This window comes from Curcuma longa, chromosome 3 (assembly GCF_044706935.1).
Source record: "Curcuma longa cultivar G26 ecotype Majalengka, Jawa Barat chromosome 3, ITB_CL_G26_1.1, whole genome shotgun sequence".
NCBI lineage: Eukaryota > Viridiplantae > Streptophyta > Magnoliopsida > Zingiberales > Zingiberaceae > Curcuma > Curcuma longa.
Genome location: NC_133863.1, coordinates 10,271,538 through 10,284,096, shown reverse-complemented (window position 1 = coordinate 10,284,096; position 12,559 = coordinate 10,271,538). Strand labels below are relative to the sequence as shown.

The following is a 12,559-nucleotide window of genomic DNA, read 5'->3' as shown; positions in this document are numbered from 1 at the left end:
CAAACATTCCATTCAAAGATAAAAAGAAAGGGAAAAAAAAAAGATGAGCAACAAGCTCAAAGCTACAACCTTGTTGTAAGTTTGCAATCAATTCCCAACTATGACTTGCGATCAAACCATGGTCATTAGCTCGCGGCAAATACCGAAGAGTTTTACCCAAAAGAAAAGGCATTCCACTCAATTTCGAGTGGACAAATTCACTAAAATTGATATGTGGATGAATTTTGAATTCATCCTTTTCATAATTTTGCATCAAGTAAACAACATAAAACTATCCTCACTCTTGTACCATCTACCCTTTTCATAATCCATCCTTCCTAGTAAACAGGATATAAGAGTACAATTTCCATTGGCAAAAATCTATAAATAATTTCTTGATAATGCCAATATCAATAATAATACTAGCACCAACAAAATGAAACACACTAACAACACAACACAATTTTTAAAAGAAAATAATAAAAAATAATCATATCTACATACTTCACAAAATCTAACTCAAGTGAAATGGATATCATCATGTTGTCTACTTCAATTTGCTTATTTAGTTCCTTCAGGATAGGTTTTATGCACATCACACTGCATTTCCAAAAATATGCAAAGTTAATTCACATCTAGAGTTGTATCCTTCTTTGTGTTCTGGTGTAGGACCTTTCCATACCATAAACAATGTGTATGCTTAATGGAGATCAATGCATAATCCTTCCGAGCAACGCTTGCACAGCCGGCATACCAAACAAGCATCTTTAGAACTTTACATTACACGCGTTGCAAACAAATTGGATCCATCATCATCGACTGCCCAATGCTGCGTACTCCCGCACTCTCTGTCGGTTAGTTCGGTTGCCTTTTCATCTGAGTGATCGAGATACCTCAGGCACTTAACTCCTTGTGCAGCTTATTATGCTACCTCTATGCATAGTACATATACAAGCTACAATTTGCTGCGCAAGCTATTAAATTTGTAGTAGGGTGCCATGCCAAATGCATCAGTTTCGAATTTAAATCGCAGGGAAACTCCTCTCTGTTATCATGGTTTGGATTCTCATGATCTGCAATGAGAATAATTACGATAAATAGTCAAATGAATAAAGGTATTCGGAAAGATATAGTATGCAATAACCTCGCCAGTGGAATCCCCGAGCAAAGCTGCTCAACAATCCTGTGTGTTTTTGGTGCGCTCGAGTTTGTGATGTTCTGGATGAACCACAATAAATGAACTGAGTTGGTAAGTTCGGAAGTCATCATGTCCATAAAGAACTAGTAGAGAAAACATGGACTAAGATTTCTTCGATCGCACACGACAACCTGACCCATTATGTTGCTTCAGATGATGCAGTTTTAAGTGGGTGGTAAAACAGAATTCACCTGTTTGGGATTTTGCTGGCTTCCAATGTAGTTCCATCAATAGGCCCGCTGTCATGACCGAACACTTTGAAAGTGTTGCTGACGGCAAAGTAGAAGAATAAGAGACACTTTAAATGCATATAGACAATAGAAAACCACAACATGTAGTTGATTGGGATGTACAGGTTATCCGATGAAACACACCTGTATGTCCCAGTGGCAAAGTGAGACCCATCCCTGCTCAGGCAGCAGTCGAATTTATCAAAAATGAAATCACCGTTGTACAGATCTGATAACTACAAAATTCATAAACATATATCAGTCACACAGGTTCATGATTCGAAAGCAAGAGGGATGTCAAATACAAGTTATTAGACAAGAGCATTTGTTTGATAGAATATATTTAGCTTCATCTGAAAATGATTAAGGTGCATATTGTAGACCATCATCTAATCCCTTGTTAGCATGCAAGCAGATACTGAATCAGTAAAGGCTAGTTTGTCCCACCATCAAGTGATGTGTCCTAAGCTAATACTTGCATAATACTTATATACTCTGCGCCCTGTATTAACCAATTCACTTTGTAAGATAAAGCTAAGTAGCAAACAAGCATCAAACCGAGAAGTTTGACAGGACAGGAGTCCGATACAATAGAAGATGAAATGTTTGAGGCTGATTAAATTGTTCAGAATTGAATCTATCTGCATTCTGCACCAATTTCCAAATCCAAGCTGAACCGCCTTTCCAAATCAATATGAACTATGTACCCTCACAATAGTTGTCAAGCTATCAGAATTCCTGAATTGCAGATATGAGACTACCGGTATGTATATCAAACTATGTTTGTTCATGATTTGACACATTGTTCAACCTACATAGGAAAACATAATGGGATTGCTCATATAAGAACAGGATTTTTAAAACAAAGCAAGCATGGAACTAGAATTCCAGCTGATTCGGGCTTTGTCGACTGAATCGAACTGGGTTGTCCTCTGAATCCTGGGTTAAAATACCAATTACTACCACTGCAAGGATTTGGTAAGGTCAGATTTAGGTCAAGAAATTATTCATCAGCTAAAGGGATAAAGATAATAGTGTTTGCACTATCTACTATAGATATCACAAGGAAAACAGCAATCCAATAAAACCATATCGGTTTTTGCAAATTGTTAAAAGTTCCAAATTTTAGCTAATTAACCACCAGGTACACTGACTCCAATAAGGTATGGATGAATGAGTTTAAAAATCAAATAAAATGATAACTCTTGCGGTTTTGACAGAAGCTCTGGAACTTACCATTACATGATGCTCACTACATTTAAATAAAATAGAACCATTAAATTCAGAACAGGAGCAAGTCTAAATTAGTTACCTTAGGACGAAGATACTCATGTACCTTAAAAGTAAGAACAGGAGAGGTTTCCATGCGCAAGTCCCACAACTGCAGTTGAAGAAGTAACACACACATGAAATATGGTAGACCTCAAAGCCGATTTCTTATTTGCAAAAACAAATATAGTAAAATAAAATAAAGATATCAAAGTAGGATTTCCAAGTTTAATTCATAATGTGTCTCTGTGTCAGATATTTCTGTAGCACAGTGGCTTTAAAATGGCGACTGCATTAGTATTACACAGCAAGGTTTACAAAACCAGTTTCGGAATAGGATTTGATACCAAACCAAAACAGCTTGTTATGCAAATAGAAGTAAAATGAGAAAAGTAAATCGTTTGAATAAAATAATGATTTAATGATACATTTTATTATTCTACTTCTACAATTTCTAAGCAAACCTAATACAATTTTGCCAGTCCAAGATAACAATCAATTGTTAGGTCTAGATAGGATGTCCCACATTATTTTCATTATTTGAACAATAGCATGATTTTTCTGCGTGGGGATTGTCTCTTGTTCTTGCACGATTGCTATCAGAGGCACACAATTCCTTGAGAAGGCCAATCGTGGCACATGACTTATCTTATGGCAAAAGGGCGATCTCAAAGTTGAAAATTTCTCAATGAGTGCTCTAAGTTTCATTTCTTCCTAAAGGACGCACTTTACCTCACCTCTCTCTTTCAGATTATCAAAATAGCTTGATGTTATGAATTTTGAACTTTTTTTCTTTCTAGATTTTTCTGAAAGCTGAAACTTTATCATTTGATCAAATAAGGGTATTATTGAATTCATGAAGCATGATCCATTTTAAAAAGTTCTTGTGTCAATGAGGTTTGGTTCAAATCTCCTTGATGGTGTTTCTGTCCATGAAATAGAGTTAAGGACATGTACATATTACAAGACATTGATTCTAAATATAATCTTTCCTTTGCATTCTAACATGTTTGGTCCATCAAGGTGGTTGGGGTTCACCTTGTTAGTTGTGTATGTGATACCAAAGTAAGAGCATGGACATGTTACTAGACTACATTGATTCCAACTGTAATTTTAACTGCATTCTGGCATATTTAAGCCCACCAAGGTGATTTAGGTTAAAACCACCTTGATAACTTTCATGGGCGTGTTCCTAAAACAGCAGTAACTCCAATTGCAGTCTTAACTTTGCATTCTCATATATGTAAGTGCATCAAGGTAATAGGGGCAACCCACTTTGATGACTCTTGTAACATGAGCGTGCAGTTGCACTAAGGGGTATTTTGAAGATTTTACTAGGGAAGTGCACTCCTTAGGAAGGAATGAAACTTGGCATGCTCATGGGGAAATTCTCAACTTTGGGTGCGCCCTTTGAGAAATGTCTCATTATTGAGTTAAGTGGAATCAAAGCCTAGCTTTCTTATCCCCACCTCTCATTGTCACTTGTCTACAACACTTCCTTTTATTCTTGTATGTCAAAATTAGATCTAGGATCATAGAATTTAAGTTCTTTGGCAGATGGGTAAATAATGGTAACAACTTCAGTTCCAATTGAAAACGTAGGGCAGTTTCAATATGAGGTGATTTTCCTCAAAAAGAACAGAAATCAATTTCAAGCAATAGCCAAAGTCCAAATATTATAGAGACGTTGAAAACAATTTACATAATGCTTCAACCAATATTCAAAAATACAAAAGAACAAGGCAACCAGAAAACCTTTAGATTCATGTAGTCCCGACTTAAAATATGTCCCCCATCTTTAGCGAACTTTATGTCTGAAGTAGAAGCAACAATCTCTGTGAAGAAGGATTTAGACCCAAAAGTTTCCCGATCTTGAAAACTGCAGTAGAAAACATGTTATGGAAAAGTGTGATAGCGCCTAAACCTGTGTAAGATAAGCATGCTAAAAAAGTATGCATAGGGAGTTAGAACCCGGAGCACTCGATTTCTCCTTATTTTTAGATCATTTTAATTGGGTTTCTATATTGTGGACTTTGCTTATTAGTCATTTATAAAGTAATGGTAATATTCACAGGATCCTTTTTTACTAACAGCACAATTGAGTTCCATTTGACAAGGGAAGGACAAATGGAAAATTAAATGAAAGTTCGATGACTAAAATTTTATATTCACCATATGTTTACATCTATCCTGAAAAGAAATATAATGGCACAAGATAATAAAATAATATAGGAAACTCACAGTTTTGCATTCTGGTCACATAGTGCTGATTGTCTCATATCTACTAGTCGTATGAAGCCTCTTGAGCTGCTGTAAGCTAAGAGATTACAGCATGCTGGATGAAACTCAGCTGAAGTTATTACCTCTGATTGGAAATTTTATCATAGACGAAGAAAGAGTGAGTAACATATCTTCAAATATAAAATGTTCAATTAGAAAAGTGAATTTGACTCATTTTTTGGATAGAACTCTGAATATATTGCATAGCTGATTCGTCATCAAATATATCATGCATAAAGAGTAGATATTCATGTCACTCAATGCATTACTCAAACCCATTTGTCCTTAACACTTAAACTTAATCATACGGGAATATCAGGAATCTTAGCACATTTTTACCTTTGTCCCTTGAGTAATTCTCACACTATCACTTAGAAGCTTAGTTTTCAATCTGTTAGTCTCATTCTTACTTATTGTTCATTTATTAATTCATGAACTGCTAAGATAAGATAATTACAAATTTATTAAATTTAATAAAATCATTTCTTCTTATTTAACTAAACAAAACCTTAGAATTTCATATTAACTCAAACGTCACTCTGTTGGTCAAAACATCAAATCAAATGAAATTTAATTTGATTTGTTTTTTTTTCAAATGAGGAACACTTTAAGTAGACATTTTGAACCAAGTTTCAACATAGTTTTTAGGTCTAATTTTCTACTTGGATTAGACTTGGGAAACGAACAATACCTCAAATTATGCAAACTCGACTCATGCCAAGTCTAATATATCCAGTAAGGATTTAGAAACTGCATCTAAAAAAAGGAAAAAAATAGCTTGACCACTGCCAATTGCCGATGGAAAGGACAAGAAAAATCTCACTGCAATTGCTCCTGGAAAATAAAAGTTGTTTCCCTAAAAGTCCCCTAATCTCCCATACCTTTTGCATGCACCTCAAGGCATCCTCACAGCTCTAGAATGTCAAAATCTCCCACAAAGCCTTCAAATAGAATTTTAAGTCAAAGGATATCCATACTTAGTTTGTGCACCTAGGTAGATTTATGCATGCCTATGCGCTGTAATTAAGGCCATTATCTGGGCTGCACTCAGGTGCATGCAGATCTTGTTTAGTTTGAGCATGTGGCTCATCTTGCAAAGAGAAATCCCTTGGCAGTGGTCATTTGATATATGCCCTCTCATGGAATCTGCGTAGCTAGTTTACTTAACGAAGCTACTTGACCATAGAGAAATCCCTTGAACCCCACTACCATAAGATAATTGGTAGATTGGCTATTTTGCTTATTTGAAGTCCTTAAGTGCACTGTTCCATTTGTGCACCCTATACATGTTGGTCACCTCAAGCAACTTAAGAATATCTGCAAATGACCTGTTGACTTATGTGTGATAATCTCAATTGGTGATGGTCTAGCTGTTGCATGAGGTAGTGTGCCACAGTATAAATAGTGGGGCCACTTTCTAAATCCATGTAAGCCACCTCTACTTTCCACATCACAATTATATCAGTGGAGCTACTGGCCCTTATCAATATACTCTCCTAGACATGGGTGAGTGCTATATACTTCGTGATATGAAATACTTGTGTTTATATTCTTCTACACTATCTATTTGTTATGCATTGACCATTTGCATCTGGTGATATGAAGTATTTCACTTTTTCATTTAGGCATTCTCATGTTATGTGTATGAACTTCCATTAAACGCCTAGACTTTTGTTATGAATATCTAATTTCATGAATTTTTTTATTAATTAGTTAAAGTTGCTCTATAACTTATGTCATTCACCTTTCAAGTTACTTTCTTGTTTTGCTCATTAACACTTAAAATTTGTAAAATAAATACCAATGGTTGCAAATGTAATTGGTTGCTGAGTTTGATGACTCACTTATTCTCAACTTTCCAGCTTACCTTGGAACTTTTTCTACTTAGGTGGCATTTTAGGGATACTTGTCTAACAAGTGAAAATTTACCTTAATATGTAAATTTTGACAAAGTACTTGGTTGCACGATTAGTTGTATAAAGTTAAGAATCCTAAAATGTTTGTAACTAAAGCTTGGATGATACATGCACGACTTATGTAAGATGGTTGCTAGTTAGATGTTTATAGACAGTGAAAGGAATACGGAGTATGTTTTTGTGAGAATGATGTTGATGCAGCTCAAGATTATAGTTAAATTTAGAGTTTATAAAATTTTGGAGTATCAAATTTTTATAAGTTTGTTTGATTTTTAAAGATTGTTTTAAATTTTCAAATTGTGTTATGATTTCTAGAGATAAGTTAGGCAACCTTTTAGATGACTTGGTTTACGAGTTTATAAAAGGGGGGAGCTGAATTCCTCATTTGCATTCACCCTTCTCTCGCATCTAACAACCAATTCCCTCTCGAGCATAATTTCTCCTCTAATGTTGAGCTTGAGAAATCTCATCATCGATCTAGTTGATGACCATGTGTAAAATTTATTTGGCAATTATTGTGTATATGCAGCAAAAAAAAATTGAATAAAGCAATTATAATAATATTCATACCAGGATTAACGCACCAATAACAAACCAAAAATACAAAGTTGAAGCTACATTATGGAACTAACTTTAACCAGGTTCAGCTTTCATCAAGAAAGGAAAGTGGATACTATTTATGTTGAACAGCAAAGTTTTTTTATACGATTTGAGTAGGTAAAGTTTACCAACACTAGCAACTTCTAGCCTATAAAGCATAAGTTACAAGATAAGTCACCTACGAGATCCTCCATGTCCACAGGCCTCAAATCAATGATGTTGAAGCATTGGTTACTAACTTCAAGGTTCCATATGTTAATTCTGAGGTCATCAGCAGATAAGAATGTCTCCAAATCACTGTATAAGACAGTGACTTAAATCAGATTTGATGACCCCAATACGATGGTTATATATGTCGCAAAGAAATGCTTTATGTACTTCCTGCTAATGTTAAAAAAATTAACAAGAATTTTAAAGCGACAAGGAAAATTTACATACACATGAAAAATACAGAATGCAACGACATTTGTTTTACCAGAAATACAAAATGTGAGAACTCAAAATAGGGTTTATAAAATGAGAAGGCAGTGCATGAAGTTATTACCAATTAATTGATAAAGAATTAATGTTGTAGTCATGAGCATGGGAATACACCCGACGACACCTCGAGGAAGCAAAATCTTCAATATCAAATGTCTGATAAATGAGACATCAGTTAAATTAATACTTGAGCACCATTCTTAACAATGACATCAAAAACAATAAACAAGCAATAACCAAAAAAAAATTCTAAGGTAGAATGGAATTTTGCGTATGTGAAATTTACCATACAAGCAACTTTGTGTTTCAGAAAAACTATTTTTCATCCAATTGACTCACATCATGCAACTTCATGTTTTGCATTCAACTATTTTAAGTTATATAGAGCATCTGGAGTAGTTTATCAACACCCAGAATATCAAATAAACTGTGTCATATAACAGATTCATCAATATCTTGGTTAAAAACATTTATGTAATTTTGATCATGTCAATTTACCTACCGCATTAGAGCTTTCCTTAAATGTAGGAGATGTATTTCGTGGCCTTTTAGTAATCCATTCTGATCGGTAACCTTTTGGAATAGATGGTTTTCTTTGGTCATTCAAGAAACTTTTCTCCGATAGAAGAGCATTTTCTGAGCCTACATGCACATTTGAATCCATATCATTGACCTTCTTAACTTTATGGTCTGAGACCTGTTTAACAAATATGCAAAAATTACAAATAGCACAAAGCTTTAGCAGTAACTCCAGCAATATTCAATCTTAAAGAGTGACTAGCGCTGATTGTAGGGTGATAATATGTATGTTTAGGAAAATTAGATCATACAGAAACCCCCTTACCTTCCATAGCTTAATTGTTCTGTCATTTGTAGAAAGAATGAACAGAGAACTATTGGGGTTGGCACACCATCTTATTTTGTTGATCTTCTCTCCAATTTCCAAACTCTTCAGGTAATCAAACTAAAAAGGATAAATGCATCAGACTTGACTACATAACTAACGCATGCAACACATCAGACTTGACTACATAACTAATTCATACAAAAGCACATTACTGAGTAGATAATTTATGTAATTGAAAATTAGTAAAAAACCACCTCAATTTCATGACTTTGGAACTCTGTCTTGTAGAAATAGTGAGGAGATGAGATAACAGTATAGTCCGTATGCTCTAGCACTTTTCTAGGACGTGACTGATGGAACATGTAAAATGATTAGTGAAGCAATAATGAATACAACTATATGATAAAATTTTATCATGTTGCTAGAATCTCCACATTTATGCACCCAAAGGCAAACAGATGAATCTTCTAAAGCAAGAACGTTACATCTTTCTTGTCTTTCTTTTGAAACAAAATAATACGACCCCCATGATCTCCAATTGCAACGTAATCACCTCTACTCTCAAATTCAACTGCTGATATCATATCAACTGCAAATGACAGAATAATAGCAATGTCAAATGGTAAAGTTAAGAAGCACTCGAAAACCTATGATGCATGTTCATATAAAGTTTACTTATTGAATTTCTAGACCAACATGTTCTTATATTTACTCAATTGGAAAGAAAATAGTTAACACACCACAAATCACAAATGGGCAAGCAATTATCCATGCAATTGGAATGAACTTTGTTGTGGGAAATTTGTTGATTTAGATATGATAGATGTACCTATTGTCGTTGAGTCCTCTTTGGATATTGACACACCCTTTCAAGTAATTTGATCTCTCCAAATAAGAGAATTAAGGCCCACTAATAATTGAATTCATTCTCTTTAAGACAATATTGACTCATCTAGGTGCTTATAATTTGTTGACAATCATCAACCAAGATATAACGACCTTCAACTCAAAATAGTAACACTCCAAATTTCAAATCCTTTACAATTCCAAAGCCTTCAAACTCTTAGAGGGAAGGTGAGGAGAGCTCAAGAGTAGAATTCACAACTTAACAATATGAGAATTGAGTATATAAACAACAAGAGAGAGAATCTATTTATAGGGGTGAAGCGAGACCCTAACATGTAACTTTTCCATTAGTCAAACACTACCCTTTTCTAAAAAAAATAATTAACTAGCACTATGCCTTTTAGCCGTCACACACTCAAATTTGGATCTCTTGAATTCACTGTATATGTCTGTTGTTCGGCTCCTCCTATGACTCCACTTCCCAATTAGCCATCATTGTTGTTCCTTGTTTGGGACACGAACACACAAATGTGCACGCATGGCGCAAGCGCCGAGGTGTCATGTGGATGTTGTCACTTCAGGGGGATACAACTTTTCGAGGTGACACATAAGTGGAATGCGAAAAGCAAATTGAGGTGATCTAATCGTGCCAGTTGTGTGTGGCATTCAGCTCCAAGCATTGTCACAAGTACGAGAAATAAGGATTGACTAATACAGAGTTAGTTTAGGATTTAATTAAATCTGTCTTTCGGTTTGTAGCCAAATTTTTGACCTTCCGATGGCAGCCCAATTTCTGGATTGATTGATCCCATTTTTTCATTCAATTGTGCAATTCCATGAGAATTGACACTTCTATGCAATTGAGTTAGCACTTAGTGTTCATGTATTCGCAACCATGGGCCATGAAGGATGAAAGGAAAATAGAAAGGATAAATGAAACTTGGATGAGAAAGGTATACACGCATGAAGAATTTCTTTCTTACTGTAGTGAAAGCTCAACAAATAGCAGGTCGCAGGAGGTGTTTTGGGAGTATCATTGGTGTGGATACACTTGTTAATTGCATAACTTTCCATCCCTATTTGCAGTATACTCCAATAAAAATATCCTGGTTGGATGTATAAACCATCTCCCCTTCTTCTCGATGAGTTCTCATTCTAAGTGACAAGGTGAGATTCCTGCACTTCCAACAAGGGATGGACTCTCTTGTTTGGCTATGGAATCCCAGGGGACTCTTCCCAACGCATAGTACTTATGAGAAACTTACTGGGAGAGGCTTAATTCCACCTTGTTCATGAAACTGTTGGTATTCCTACGATATTCCTCATACGAAGGCTTTCCCGATCATGTAAGGCAAGGTCTTAGTACTCGAGCTCCTCTGCAATAGGAAGGGGTTGCTTCTCGCAGATCTTGGACACCATTGAAACATCTGAACATCTTTTCTGCACTTTTCCTAGAGGTCAAGGAGGCTGGAAGACTATTGCTTGGTGTTTTGACCTCACCTCGTAGACAGATGGTCAGAAAAATTCTCAATATCTTTTGTCAAGTACTCAGTAGCTTGCAGTTACCCGGAATGACAACAAAAATCCATTTTTTTGGCAACGAAGACACAACTCTCCCTTATTTGCGCCGTTGGCATTGGTTCTGCTTTGGCATTTCTCGGATGTCGACACCTATCTGCAAATCGCAGTTCTTGATAAAATTGAATGATTGATCCAATAGCTTGGTTTCTAAATTGTTTGTTTAAACTGCAAAAACTCCATCTTTTGTCAGGTATCCAACATCAACATGCCGCTTGCTCCCTTTTCCTTGCTTTCATCTAAACCAAAAACTGCAGAATCAACATCAAGTATCACGATTGCCCTACTTTTCCCCAAGTCTTATACTATCAAGCCAAGGAATTGAATCCAAACCATTTTTTAAACATGGAATCGAAGAGGAAAGTAAAATAAGAAAGAAAAAAAAATGAAGATAGAGAAAGGGATGAAGAGGACTGACTCTCCTCGACCTTCTCGCCAGGCTGCCTCTCGCCGAGCACCTGAGAGAACTTCCACTCCAACGCCCTCGCCGACGAACCCATGGCCCTTCCCAACTCCCTCAGAGCGGCGAGCGAGCGGAGGAGCTGCGAGTGCGTGCGGTGCGGGAGCGCTGATGTGTAACGAACCCAACCAGCAGAGAACAAAATTGGAAGGGCCCTTATCCCATTCTTTTAAATTTTAACTAAAAAAATAAAAAAAAGAATTTTAAAAGCTATTTTCAGGATAATTAATGTCCTGGTTGAATGCCGTAGATGGTTAAACCATCAGTCAAAAATATATCATCTCAACTATTAGGGTCCCACCGACAAAAAGAACCTGAGCTGAACGACGGATCTGAATTTCTGATGCTCAAGTCAGATTAGAAAGAAGAAGAAATAGTGATGGTAGAATATGAGATTCCAGAGGGCATTTTTATACCTGTGTTAGAGTTTATATACTCACTAAGGGAGATATCTGTGCGGAGGCGAGAGGTGGTTGCAGGGACAAATTATGTACATCCTTGACAAGTAAGTAGACAAGATAGCATCTAGGGGACAAGGTCCGCAAACCTAACAACCGTCCTATGACTCGGGCGTACGGATCATTCTTGTCTTTTAGCTGAGAATGGAAATCCGAGAGGATAGAAGTTTAACAACTTAGTAACCGTCTCTCTCTTGTAGCAGAGCCTGCACGCTTGAGCGTCTTGCTATTAGGTATCACTAGGCTGCCTTTAGATAGGGAGGTACCAGGGAAAGATGGCGTCGGAGTGGCATAGAGTGATCAAGTTTGTCGAGGCAGAATCGATCGAGGATAGGAAAGAGATTAAGCAGTTGGGCCGCTTAGGGCCGAGAGCAATGGCGGGCAGCCGAGGTCGAGGCTGAGCATACAAATGAGTGAG

General features: G+C 36.3%; 1 protein-coding gene across 2 annotated transcripts; it reads right to left on the bottom strand.

Annotated features, from left to right (window-relative positions):
• Positions 1 to 470: 470 nt before the first annotated feature.
• LOC141823096 (serine/threonine protein phosphatase 2A 55 kDa regulatory subunit B beta isoform-like) lies at positions 471 to 11,770 on the bottom strand. 2 transcript variants are annotated; one of them, XM_074710368.1, is made up of 14 exons: positions 11,642 to 11,770; positions 9,285 to 9,388; positions 9,054 to 9,149; positions 8,797 to 8,916; positions 8,455 to 8,649; positions 8,017 to 8,108; positions 7,651 to 7,769; positions 4,918 to 5,041; positions 4,432 to 4,555; positions 2,720 to 2,788; positions 1,552 to 1,643; positions 1,369 to 1,446; positions 1,124 to 1,197; positions 471 to 1,052 (listed from the first exon to the last, which is right to left on the bottom strand). In XM_074710368.1, the coding sequence occupies exons 1-14, from the start codon at positions 11,721 to 11,723 to the stop codon at positions 913 to 915; spliced, it is 1,509 nt and encodes a 502-aa protein (XP_074566469.1). In that variant the 5' UTR covers positions 11,724 to 11,770; the 3' UTR covers positions 471 to 912. The 2 variants fall into 2 exon arrangements, with proteins under 2 accessions (XP_074566469.1, XP_074566470.1); XM_074710369.1 differs by having other exon boundaries at positions 2,744 to 2,788.
• Between the last annotated feature and the right edge of the window lie 789 nt (positions 11,771 to 12,559).